The sequence below is a fragment of the Ambystoma mexicanum genome, chromosome 1p, assembly GCF_040938575.1.
Source record: "Ambystoma mexicanum isolate Mex_15411 chromosome 1p, UKY_AmexF1_1, whole genome shotgun sequence".
NCBI lineage: Eukaryota > Metazoa > Chordata > Amphibia > Caudata > Ambystomatidae > Ambystoma > Ambystoma mexicanum.
Window position 1 is genome coordinate 397,757,633 of NC_090921.1, and position 13,855 is coordinate 397,771,487.

The following is a 13,855-nucleotide window of genomic DNA, read 5'->3' on the forward strand; positions in this document are numbered from 1 at the left end:
GTAAGTCTGCTGACTGAGTTGGGCTTCTCCATAAACTATCCAAAATCCTGCTTGACGCCTTCTCTGGATGCTCTGTTCCTAGGTGCCCAACTCAACACAGTGAGGTGTTTGGCCTCGCCCTCGGAGGAGAGGGTGAGGACCATACACGGCAAAGTGCAGCACTTGTCATCGACACAGATGGCGATGGTGCGATCCATCAAGTCGCTCCTGGGCATGATGACCTCCTGCATCGACCTCATCGACCTCGTCTGCCTCTTCAGACTTCACATGAGATCTCTCCAGTCGTTGCTGGAAGCGAGGTGGATGCAAGTATTGGGGACCTTTGTGGACAAGATATCCCTCAACAAGGAGTTCCGATGGGTGATACAGTGGCATGGTTTAAGACTGCATCTCGTCCAAGGGACTCGGTTTCAAGTTCCTCCTTACAAGGAGACAGTCACCACGGACGGATGGGTATCCCACACTGGACAGTTGCATGCACGCCAGAGGCTTCTGGCAACCGGAGGAGAAGGGCCTCCACATCAATGTCCTGGAACTTCGGGTCATATTCTGGGCCCTCAAGTCTTTTCTGCCGCTTCTGAAGGGCAAGGTGGTTAGGATCTTCAGACACCACCACCATGTTCTACATCCAGAATCAAGGGGGGGCCCATGCTCACCAGCGCTTTCCAAGGAAGCCCAGGATCTGTTGCTCTGGGCCAATTTCACTAGGCGGGCATCAATAACACCATTGCGGACTCACTCAGCAGGGAGTTGCGTTCCTGCCACGAATGGGAGCTTCGCTAGGACCAGGTGGACCTTCTGTTCGACAAATGGAGCAAACCCCAGATTGATCTCTTCGCAACGGCCGCGAACGGTAAGTGCCAGAAGTTCACCAGCAGGTTCTCTCAGCCGAGGAGAATGGGGAATGGGGGGGGGGGGGGGGGCCTTGTTCTTGTTCACGTGTGAGGGACGGTTCCTGTATGCTTTTCTTCAGTTTTCACTCCTGTTATGTGTAATCAACACTCAGACAGTACCACTGCAAGATAATACTCATCGCTCCAACACGGTCGAGGCAGATCTAGTATCTGGACCTGCTGCATATGGCAGTGGCCCCATCCATAAAGCTACTGCTGTTCCCGGACCTTCTCGCCAGAGAGGAAGGGCTGATCCTGCACCACGACCTGTGGTCACTGAACCTCAGGGTATGGCTCCTGCAGCCCTAGCATTTGGGGGTTATGCTTTATCAGCAGAATGTATGGAGATCCTGGCCAGAGCCAGGGCTTTGTCGACGTTAATGCTACAGCCATAAATGGAAGCCCTTCTGTGTGGTGCCGGACTCAGAACATTACCCCTCTGCGGGTGACAGCCCTTCCACTTCTTCTCTATTTTCTTTCCTTGAACAAGGCAGGATTGGCACACGCCTCTATGCCAAATACCAGTACACCAGGTAGAACCTCCCTGTGGTCGCACAGACTTGTCGAATTCCTCAAGTGGCTTCTCTGGACCTTTCTGCTGTTGAAGGCACCAGCCCCGGCTTGGGAACTCAATGTAGTACTGACTAAGCTCACGGGAGCTCCTTTTGAGCCTATGCATCAAGCCCCCGCTCAAGTTCCTCTCGTGGAAGACTACTTTCCTAGTGCCGATCACCTCAGCCAGGAGGGTCAGGGAGATCCAGGCCCTGTCGTGCAAGCAGCCTTCATTGTCTGTCTTGGCTTTAAAGGTGGTACTGCGTACTCGCCCCACCTTAATGTCAAAGGTACTGTTAATATTCCACCTCAATGAACTTTTGGTGTTGCCCGTCTTTTTCCCGAATCCATAATCGCCAGCGGAAAGGGCCTTGCATTTGCTGGATGTTGCTCATGCCTTGCAGTTCTACGTGGCACGTACGAAGAACTTTCCGAAGACTTCAGTTGTTCGTCAACTTTGGACCTGTAAATCAGGGAAAGGCCTTGTCGAAGTCTTCCATCTCCACGTGGCTCTCCGGCTGCATTATGCACTGTCATCGACTGGTGAGCATGCCTCTGCCAGTCCAACCAAGAGCTCACTCCACCAGAACCATTGTTGCAACAGCGTTTCTCTCTGGTGTGCCCCTGCTCGACATCTGCAGGGCTGCTACATTCAGGTCCATGCACACCTTCACAAGGTTCTACTGCGTCAACGGGGATTCCAGGGAGGAGTCCCGATTCGGCACAGCAGTGCTGTGCAACTCGTTTGTTTGAGGTGTCTGTTCCAGAGGTGTTTAACGCTTCTGTTGAGCCTTGCCACCTCCCGTTGTGTATATGTACTGCTGTGTAATCATTATTCATGAGCATGTGACTCCTTGCCAAACCCCATGCTGGAGAGGTTTAAGTTACTTATTGTTCTTCAGCATAGGTCTGGCATGGATTTATTGGTTTTCTTTCATAACATGCCTAATACCATACCTGAGTTTGCTTTCTAAGCGCGGATCCGGGATTCGAACCTCTGTTGGTCTGCGTGGACTTGCTTCCAAGACCAGCGCGTTGCCTCTGTGCTATCGTCCATTTGCATGCAAACCCTCCCTCCTTCCCCTCTGTGGCTCTTCTTGGTTCATACTGCCACTTTACGTACTTACCAAATATGAAGATGGCCACCAGGGGTGGAGCTTAGGAAGATTACTGTCATTGAATGGGGGCAGTATGACCCAGAGGACAGTGATTGGTTTAGAGGAGGAATATCATTTGTATGTGTAGGTTAAACTGTTTTTTTCTTTTACTGAGAATTCCCAGCCAGACAACCGGGAATATTCATGAGCATGTGAATCCATGCCACGCCCATGCTGGAGAACAATAGTTATAGGTAAGTAGCTTAATCCATATTGACAATGGGGAAATCCAGCAAGAGTCCTACACACGCTGAATGTCTGAGAGTGTACTAGCGTCAGTATGAAGTTTTATTATATTAGCCTTGTTCCCTTAAACCAGAAACATAAAGCTATATAGGACGGCTTTTGTTTGTACTTGCAGGAAAGCTCCTAAAACATGGGTTATTTGTAGACTTAAGGAAATATGGTAACCAAATGAATGTGGCGTTGCAAAGGGAGTACTCTGAGTTGGGCATTTTATATACTGTTTACTTCATATAATTTGTATTTCGAAGGGATTGTGTCCTCCGACGTATTCCTTATCTTAGATATCTTTCCAGCTTTGCTGGCCTCGGAAAAATTTTTCTCTAGAGGGCGCTGCGCGTCGACGTCCGCCGAGTCGATGTCCCTCGACAGCCGCCGTATTGACGTCTACGTCATCCTGCCTATAAAGGCCACGCGCAGCGTCCGTTGCTCAGTTCCGTTTTTCTGCGCTTACTCAGTGCCTCGGAATATCGTTGCTCAGTTTTCGTAGAGAATTAATCCAATTTCCTCGCGATATTCGATCCATACTCTATGGCTTCCTCGTCGGAACCGACGACCCCTCGGTCCGGCTTTAAAAAATGCCGAGACTGTGGGAAAAAGATGTCGCTGACTGACCCTCAGTTTGTCTGTGGTGTTTGGGAGCTGAACACCATTGTTCGGAGTGCGAGAACTGTAAGTCCATGACAGCTAAGGCCCTGAAGGAGCGTAGGGGGGAGCTGGAAAAAGGTAAGACTTCTAAAGCTTCTTCTTCCTCGACGAAGTCGAGACATTCGTCTCCTCGTCACCATTCGGGCTCCAGGTCTCGAAGCGGGTCCCATCACTCCTCGATCGAAGCACTCGAAGAGGAGACGTCGAAGATCCCCTTCTTCGTCCTCTTCCTCTGTTTCACCTAAGAGAATCCCTTGCCCCACGAAACATAGTTCCCGGGCTGAATGGGAGGAATTCCGGAAAAATATGATGAGCGTCTTCGAGAAAGCGGCCTCGACCCCCTCGAAGACTGCCGGGAGTGATGCTCTGGTCAAAAGATCCGAAGGTCCAAAACGCTGCGAGTCGCAGTACCCGGCGAAGGAAGCTTCTCGACCGCATCACAAACCCTCGAGTAAAGCGAAGACCTCGAATCCTTCTTCGAAGGTTCCGCCGACGAAGGTTCCGTCGACGCCGAGGTCGGTGTCTTCGACGCCGTTGTCGAAGGGACCTTCGACACACGGGTCTGTCGACTCGACGCCATCTTCGACGCCAAGGAAAGTCAAGGTTGCGGCGCACCCAGTGGCTATCCCCAGGTCTTCGATGACGATGTCGTCGAGATTGCCGACATCCTCAAGCAGAATCCCAATTCTATCGAGGACCTCGAGGCCTCCGCCTTTGTTTTCGACGCCACGGTCGAAGCCTTCGGCGTCGACGACATCAGCGTTTTTCGAGGCTGATTACAAGTTTGGCACCCTTTGCCTTGGAGATGGGTTTCACACCCTTTGTGAGTTCAGACCAATTGAGAACTATGTCCTCAATTATGGTAGAGGGAGAACTATCTGACCAAGAAGAGACTTTTGAGTTGCAGGGATCTGCAACCCCAGTTCAAGAGGAGTTATCCTCGGAGGAACGCAGATTAAAGGAACTCCATGATTCCTTACATGAGGCAAGTGATTTAGACACTTCTCCTGAGGTGGAGTTCGCGAGGCCAGACCCGGGGGAGCATGCTGAAACCCCCTATAGAGCCTTAATGGCCAGGATCTCAGAATTTATGGGGTGGTCAACACCTTCACAGGCTTTCCAACAAGATGACCTCACAGATATTCTTGATAAAGGTCCACAGGAGGATCCTGTAGTGCCTTTTCATAAAGCTCATCAAAGGAAAATCATGACGAACTGGGAAACCCCAGATGTCGTCCCGGCAGTAAATAAAAAAACTGTCTACTAAATACAGGGTATCTTCTGCAGACCCGGAGTTTTTGTCCAAACACCCATCCCCAGAAAGTCTGGTGGTACAGGCAGCATCTTCTACTGACATCGAGACTGCTTACCCTACCGTCCCACAGGACAGGGATGATAAAAAAATATGATGCTATGGCTAAGAAAGTTTTTTCGGCATGTAGCATGGCGTTAAAATCTATTAATGCTACTTGCACCCTTGCTAGATTCAGCCATACACTTTGGGAGTGTGCTTCTACAGCGGCTGACTGCATCCCGGAGGGAGAAGAAAGGGAGGCGTTCCTAAATATCATACAGGACGGTAAAGACGCTATGTGCGAATCCCTCCAGACGGGCATTGATTCGGCTGACCGTATCAGCAGAGCAATGGCGGCAAGTACAACAACCAGGAGATTCGCTTGGCTGAGAATCTGGTTTTCCCCCAGATGTGCAAGCCAGGCTCTTGAACATGCCATTCGATGGCTCTTCTTTGTTTGGGAAAAAGGCGGATGACAGTTTAGAAAAACTGCAAACATCAAAGGCAGCAGCAAAATTCCTAGGCGCTGCAATCCGTCAGACACCTTTTTTCGTTCCACAGGATCCTCTGCGAGAGGCAAGTCCTTTCGCTTCTATTTCGCATTCGGAAGAGGTAGAGGACGACCGGCTCAAAGGGGACAAAGAACTACCCGAGGTGGACGGGGTAGATATTCAAAAGCCGCAGCAACAGCAGGTGCCCCTTTACCATCGGCATCTGCATCAGCCGCCCCAAAACCACTCTGAGGACTTCCCTCACAAGACACCTGTAGGAGGCAGGTTAACTCAACATCTGGCGGAATGGCAGGCTATCACGTCAGATGCTTGGGCATTGGAGACAGTTGCACAAGGTTACTGCCTGCCTCTCCTACGCATACCTCAGTCATCCACCGGGGATCAGCTCTCAAAAAGCTCCAGATCCGCTCCTCTTTCAGGAAATTTTAGACCTGCTAGAGAAAGGTGCCATATAACCGGTACCTGTAGCGGAGAGGAACAGGGGCTGGTACTCCCCTTACTTTCTCATTCCAAAGAAAGACGGAGGACTGAGACCCATCTTGGACTTGCGAGAATTGAACACATTCCTCAGGAAAGACAAATTCAAGATGGTAACTTTCTCAGATCCTTCAGGCCCTTCAGTTCCAGGACTGGTTGGTATCTCTGGACCTTCAGGACGCTTATTTCCATGTGCCAATCCATCTCAAACACAGGAAATACCTGAGGTTCGCAATTGGCAACTCTCATTATCAGTTTCGAGTGCTGCCATTTGGGCTGACCTCCGCCCGAGGGTCTTCACCAAGTTAATGTCGGTAGTGGCTGCAAGTCTAAGCAGGGAAGGGATTCACGTCTACCCCTACCTGGACGATTGGTTGATCAGGGCTGTATCTTCGGAACAAGCTCAGATCCAGCTAAATCACGTTTGCCACTCCCTTCACAGACTGGGCTTCTCCTTCAATTTAAAGAAGTCACAAATGATCCCATCACAGAGACTCCAGTTCATCGGAGCGATCCTGGACACTTCCCTGGGAAAATCCTCGCCACCAGAGGTGAGGGCTCAAGATATTCTACAGATGGTTACCAAGTTCCAAAATGCCCAACGTCTCCCAGCCTTCGACTTTTTGAGGTTGCTAGGCCTCATGGCATCCTGCATTTTCCTAGTGCCAGAGGCTCGCCTGAGAATGAGATCCCTCCAGTGGGCACTGAGAACTCAGTGGTCACAATTCTCAGGGAGAATGTCAGATCTTCTTCAGGTTCCTGACAGGGTGGCTCGAGACCTTCAGTGGTGGGCCTGTCAGGAGAACATTCTGAAAGGAGAACAGTTTTGGCAACCCTGGCCGGAGATAACAGTAGTCACGGATGCCTCACTCACGGGGTGAGGAGCCCACGCCAACGACTTGACCATCAGCGTCGTTGGTCTCCATCGGAGTCCAGACTACATATCAACCTGTTAGAGCTGAGGGCCATCAGACTTGCGGTGAAGGCTTTTCTGCCATCTGTACAAGGAAAGAATGTCCTGATAATGACAGACAACACAGTGGCCATGCATTACCTCAACAAAAGAGGAGGCGTAGGATCACTACCTCTGTGCAGAGAGGCGATGCAGCTCTGGTATTGGGCAATCCAAGAAGGAATCTCTCTATCGGCAGTTCACCTAGCTGGAGAGAAGAACTTGACAGCGGACGCTCTGAGCAGGCAGAGCACAGTCTCCCACGAGTGGGAAGTAGCTCAGGAAGTCCTTCAAGAGATCTTCGCCCGTTGGGGAACCCCTCAGGTGGATCTGTTCGCCACCATTGTCCACAGGAAGTGCGATCTGTTCTGTTCAAGGGAATTTCTGCCGAGAGGAGCTCTGGGAGACGCGTTTATAGTGGACTGGGAGTTTCCGCTTCTGTACGCGTTTCCACCGGTCCCTGTCATTCCTCAAATGATCAGGTTGAGAAGATTCCGGAAAACCATGATCCTAATTGCCCCGGATTGGGCCAAGAGAACGTGGTACCCGGACCTTCTAGACTTGTCCATCTGCCCTCCAATTCGACTTCCACTCAGAGAGAATCTGCTCTCACAGAAGGGAGGTCAGGTTCTCCATCCAGACATTAAAACCCTCAACCTTCACGCTTGGCTTCTGAAAGGCTGAGGTACAAGGATTGGGACCTGTTAGGATTAGCCTTCCTTTCCATGGTTCACCTTCTGTATGCTGTATGTATGTGGTGATGTCATTAGTGGAATGCATGAGCCAGCGTGGAGTGTTTGTGTAGGAATGGGTTCTAACCCAGGCAGTTGATCTAAGGAAGCCTGGGTGGTGGGAGCCAGTGGGTTTCTTTAATTTCCTCCTATCTCCTTATGGACTTGATGAGACCTGATTTGTACCTGTAACTGAAGAACCTGAATAAAGCAACCATTAAGCGTACCTGCAACTGTATCCTGATTATATCACTATGACCCAGACCGGGTCATAACAATTGGCGACGAGGACTGGTCTCCAACAGGACTGGTTGGATGGACCCTGAAGGCTACAAAGGCTACAAGGCAACAGGTACCTGTGTGTGTGGTCCAGGATAAGGAGAAAGGAGATACTGCTGCGGGGGGTGCAGAGCAGGAGGGAAGCTCAAGTGAGAGACTGTACAAGGAGAGGGAACCCACTGCCCCCATGGTCCAGGAAGAGTCCCACCACCCAGGGCTGAGAAAGTGACAGTGCCTTGGTAGGCGCAAAGACAGGCACCCAGGGCTGAGAAAGTGACAGTGCCTTGGTAGGCGCAAAGACAGGCACCCAGGGCTGAGAAAGTGACCGTGCCTTGGTAGGCGCAAAGACAGGCACCCAGGGCTGAGAAAGTGACAGTGTCTTGGTAGGCGCAAGGACAGGCACCCAGGGCTAAGGAAGTGTTTGTGCACTGAGCAGGGCTCAAAAGTACTGGAAGTCCCGGTAGGCACCCTGGGCGGAGTAAAGCAGGCGGCCCTAGTAAGCACCCAGCTGCAAATGGATTGTTCTTATACACTGGGAATAAAGCCTGGGCTGCAGAGGCAGTTTTTAGTTGGTAAACATAAGAGAGAGTGCTAAACTCCATCTGCCCACGGCGCCAGTGAGTGGATGTGCCCACTAGCCAGAGACAGGTTAGCAAGCTGAAGAGGTAAACAGAAGAGAGGGAGCGAGTTCCCATCTCCCCGTGGTGTCGTAGACTGCTTGCAGCCAAGATAATGGCACAGTTCTGTCATGAAAGCGCTTTAAAATGGTACGAGAAATGGAGGACCTCAGCAAGGAAACCTCAGCAAGCTCCGAGCGAAAAGAGATCAGTCCCGTGTTTAAGACTTTCATAAAATTAGTTGGACACAGTAAAAGCAGTTTTTTCGTCAGCTGTGTGACGGTTGGTGAGCAGAGCTCAGAGCAGCTCTGCGCTTCAGTGAGACTGATGACATCAGCGCAGCTAGTGTGGGAGCTAGCAATCGTTTGGAACTTTCTGATTGTGTGGCTTTGCGGCATTCTGCGCGAGCTGGCCTTACCATGGAATGTTGGGCGCTTACCCGGCGATCGCTTCCGAAACCATTTGAGCTGCCGTGTTTCGGCATTGATTATCAGAATAAAGCACCCATATGCGTCCCTACGTGACCAGGAAGCAAGCAGTGGACCAATCATAGTGTCCATAGGCGTTGTTCAGGAAGCAATCCTGTTGTCGTCCATTCTTAGCTACAGACAGTGACGTGTCTGTGGTTAGCGGCGCAATTAATCTGCAATGGACAACAGCTGGAGTTGTATGTGCCTCGAGGCTGTGTTCCCAGGATACAACTGTATTCAGTGAGGTACAGTTGTTGAGCGGCAGTTAAAATTGCCAACCGCTCCGTGATCAAGTGAGAGTGGCCATGTGAGGTAGTTGAAATGCACATGGTTTTTCAGTCGCTATGCAGTTAGCTCGGATCGGAAGTGTTTGTTTACCTTTCCGGAATTCCAATGTAACGTTACTTATGGAATGCAAGGATGTTATTAGAGTTGCCTTGTGTGCATGACTGAGATGGATGCCTTTTAAGTTTTACAGCTCTGTAGTTTAACGTGGAATGAGTTTAACAGTTTCTGAGGCTTTGCAGCTAGGATTCGTGGCAAAGGTGGCAACGTGAACTTTTAATATGTCACCAGGAATTTTTCAGAAAAGGTTGCATTAAAACTGTTTAGTTTTAGGCATGGAGAGTTAGTTTGACAGATCTCACTAACATTCATAACAATGTTGAGAATTTTGCAGTATGCAGTATGTGAATAATGAGTTATGTTGCAATTCATGTCTGTTAATCCTATGTTCCATGATCTCTCTAGTTTTTAACCATTTTGAGGATTTTGCAGCTTGTAGCGTTGTTTCCTGCAATGGACAACATGGACTTATAGATTGTGACACCATAGATATAATTTCTGAGTAATGTCATATTCATGTGTTTAGTTTTGTCAAAAGTATTTTAAGGACATGTTCTTTGATGTGGAGTGTGGGTAGGGCCCTGCCCACACCCCACTATTTCCACCTGTTAGTATCAACATGTTTTTTTTTAAGTGTTGAGTGGTTATGTTGCAAAACTGTTTGAAGATGCATGGCATGCATGTAACCAGTGTGAAGTGGGTGTGCGCTGACTGGTTGTGGCTAATTTAGTGACTCTGCAGAGTCATTGTGTATGTGACTAATGGTAGTCTAGTCAAGTGGCTCAGAGGAGTCTCGATAGTGATTTGTGTGACTAGTGGTAGTCTAGTCAAGTGGCTCAGAGGAGTCTTGATAGTGATTGGTGTGACTAGTGGTAGTCTGGTCAAGCGGCTCTGCGGAGTCATGTTAGTGATTTGTGTGACTAGTGGTAGTCTGGTCAAGCGGCTCTGTGGAGTCATGGTAGTAATTTGTGCGGCTCTGCGGAGTCATGATAGTAATTGGTGTGGCTTTGCGGGGTCATGATGGTAAATTGCGTAGCTCAGAGGAGTCAGGGTAATGATTTGTGTGGCTCAGGAGTCAGGATAGTGTCTTGTGCTGAGCCATGATGGTGAGTGATTGATTATTATTGTTTTTACTTGAAGTGTTGCTTCTGGAGTCATCCTGGATTTTGTTCTGGGTGGTTCTGGGAGCATGGCAACAGAATATCTTGGTAGTGGGGTTACCTGGTTGTTTTTAGTAGCTATGAGGGCTCGAGGTGTCTGGCCAACACCTCAAGGAAGTATGGTGGTATGGTTGACTGGTTCTCCACTGGTTGCCTCTGTTGTGAGTGTTGCTATGAATGTTGAGTGCTTGAGGATGAGTCAAGTGAGTGTGTTTTGGTTGATTGGAGGCGCCTGCCTCTTTAGTTGCCATGAGTCTACGGTCTGGTGTAGTAGGTTAGACATGTTCCTTGTAGGTGTGTAGCGGACTTCGTGCCAGCCCGTATAGGTGGCCGTTTGTGCTCAGGTGTGGCAGTCCTGAGGTCTACCAGTGGCAGTGGTGGACGGGAGGTGTTTTGTTTCCTCAGGTTGTGTATGGAATGCTGGTTAGTAGCCCAGAGGGGCAGGTCTGTGTTCCAGCGTGGCAGGCTGGTGACCCGTTGGTGGCGGCGACGGGTGGAAGGTGATGCGTGATTTCTTGAAGGACAGAAGTTTTGTTGTTTAGTTGGTGGGGTGCCGCTACCTGATTGTTAGTTACGCCTGTTTGTCCAGCTGTTAATTTCTTGGTCTTTTAGAGTGACTGGCAGGGCATGGTGCTTGAGGCCTTTCCAATGGTTAGGTGAGATGACCGCTTTAGGTCACGGTGTGCTTGAGGTGTGAGACTGGATTGTTTGGGATTGTAAGGGAAAGAGTGAGACTGGATTGTTTGGGATTGTAAGGGAAGGAGGTGTTAGGATTAGCCTTCCTTTCCATGGTTCACCTTCTGTATGCTGTATGTATGTGGTGATGTCATAAGTGGAATGCATGAGCCACTGTGGAGTGTTTGTGTAGGAATGGGTTCTAACCCAGGCAGTTGATCTAAGGAAGCCTGGGTGGTGGGAGCCAGTGGGTTTCTTTAATGATTTCCTCCTATCTCCTTATGGACTTGATGAGACCTGATTTGTACCTGTAACTGAATAACCTGAATAAAGCAACCATTAAGCGTACCTGCAACTGTATCCTGATTATATCACTATGACCCAGACCGGGTCATAACAGGACCTCCCTGATGATGTTATGGAGGTGATGTTATGGAGGTGTTGCTTTCGGCAAGGAGGCCAGCAACAAAATCTTTATACCGCTGCCGTTGGAACAGATTTTGCAGCTGGTGTAGAGAAAAGAATATCGACCCCTTTTCATGTGGTACACCAATGGTTTTGTCCTTCCTACTCTATTTAGCAAATTCAGGCCTTCAAGTTGGCACCATCAAGGGCTATCTCGCAGCGCTATCCATCTTTAAGCGCACTGCGGAAGAACCATCCTATTTCAAGTTACCCTTGGTAATACAGTTTCTAAAGGGGTTAACGTTTATCCCCCAAGACCATTCCAGGTTCCCCTATGGGATTTAAACTTAGTCCTAACTTTCCTGATGGGCACACCTTTCGAACCACTCCACTCTTGTTCGTTAAGATTTCTTACCCTTAAGACTGTTTTATTAATAGCACTTACATCTGCTAGAAGGGTGAGCGAGTTACAAGCTCTTTCTTGTAAACCCCCTCATACAATCTTTCACAAAGACAAAGTTGTTCTGCAAGTGAAGCCTAATTTCCTCCCAAAGGTGGTTTCTGAATTTCATATCACTCAGAAGATTACCCTTCCATCTTTCTATCCTCCTCCTCATCCGGGGAAAGAGGAAGAGAGGTTACACAGGCTGTACCCAAGAAGGGCTTTAAGTTTTTACATCAGTAGACTGGCTAGGAGAAGACGAGCAGACCACCTGTTTGTAGGCTACGCAGGTCACAAGCTGGGGTTACCGATAACGAAGCAGACCATTTCCAGATGGATCATTCTAGCCATTTTGAAATGTTATAAACTGGCAGGAAAAGAGCCCCCTCAAAATCTTAGGGCTCATTCGACCAGAGGTATCGCAGCTTCATCGGCCCTCAAAAGAGGAGTGCCGGTTACAGACATATGTGCGGCTGCCACATGGTCGTCCGTCCATACCTTTACACGGTTTTACAACTTGGATTCCTCCTCCAGTCAAGAGACTAGGTTTGGAAGGGCAGTATTGCACTCTATTCATCAATAAGAGGAAGCATGCAGTCAGTACTCCCACCTCCAATAACAGAATACAGCTATGGGAGCCTATCTAAGATAAGGAATACATCGGAGGACACAATCCCTTTGAAGAACAAGTTACTTCTTACCTTGTAACGTTCTTTCGATGGGATGTTCCTCCGACGTATTACTTATCGACCCTCCCATCCATCCCCGCAGTTCTACTTCCCTTGTTGATGCAGCTTACGCTCCTTCAGGGTGATTAGTCCAGAAAGAATTATTGTGGGCTACAAAACGGAACTGAGCAACGGACGCTGCGCGCGGCCTTTATAGGCAGGATGACGTCGACACGGCGGCTGTCGAGGGACATCGACTCGGCAGACGTCGACGCGCAGCGCCCTCTAGAGAAAATTTTTCCTTTTACTTTCATGATGCACTGTTATCTAATTTGTTGGCGTCCTCAACTTGAAAGATGCTAAAAAAAAAGAAATAACTATTAAAGATTTGTTTTGACAGTATGCATTAAGGGAGAACTGTGAGTTTATTACCATCAAGCTTGCTAACCTCATTCTGTTTTTGTAGGAAAATGAATTTGACCGGTTGGTCCTACAGTATGCGCCAAGTGCCTGAAGTCTTCCTGCTGGAGCGATCTATGATTCAACATTATGCATGAGCCAAGGATGCGTGCATCGAGTTCAAATCCCTCTTTCGATCAGTAGAGACTATTCATTCTCCAAATAATTTCATATATTGGAGGCCCCATGCCCAGCAAACATCATATGCGCCAAGCCAGAAAAACCTACATTTTATTTTTTAGTGGCTACAAAACAAGAAAATATATAATTTTATCTTTAACTTGTACATTCCTAATAAACCTCTCAAGAGCGCATTATTGTTCTATAAAGTATGCATCTTGTTTGTTTGGGTCTGCTTGGTGCTTTTTTTGCAATTACTTGTTCCAAATAAGTTTCAAGAGACTTGGAGCCTTTTGGCCTGATGCCCGTTTCTAAAACATTTTCCTGAACTGCAATTCTGTTGTGCATCCACTTATGTAATCTGGTGCCTGCAGATCCCTTATGTGGCCATATAGCTCAGGGTTTGAAATTGCTGGGAGGTGGTAGCTATTTAACTCCGGCTAGGAGAGCCTGGTTAGTAAAAAAAATCAAAAGCTCCCAGGAGCTGCGTTTGGATCTCCGGGCCAAACTATGTCTTACAAACATGCATACATGATATTAACTGTGTATATGAGAATGTTAATAAAGAAGTATTGGAACAGATCTAGTATACATAACACAATGGATCATACATAATATGGCGTTAAGTACCCGGCCATGTGGTGTACTGTGGGAGGAGGGGGGGGGGGGGCTGAGGCCCGGGTCCGAGTTAAAGCTTTTAACAAGGGCCATAAACTTTATCCCCCACCCCCAGGTATAACCCATGGGACGGGTACT

The 13,855-nt window shown here is 48.7% G+C and overlaps 1 protein-coding gene across 1 annotated transcript in view; it reads left to right on the forward strand.

Moving 5' to 3' along the window:
* The window catches only part of COPE (COPI coat complex subunit epsilon), a 224,787-nt gene extending 211,465 nt beyond the window's left edge, over window positions 1-13,322 (forward strand). The window contains exon 10 of the mRNA XM_069649168.1: window positions 12,987-13,322. Coding sequence (XP_069505269.1) covers window positions 12,987-13,034 — 48 coding nt within the window. The 3' untranslated portion in view covers window positions 13,035-13,322. The remainder of the gene's footprint in view (window positions 1-12,986) is intronic.
* The last annotated feature ends 533 nt before the right edge of the window (window positions 13,323-13,855 follow it).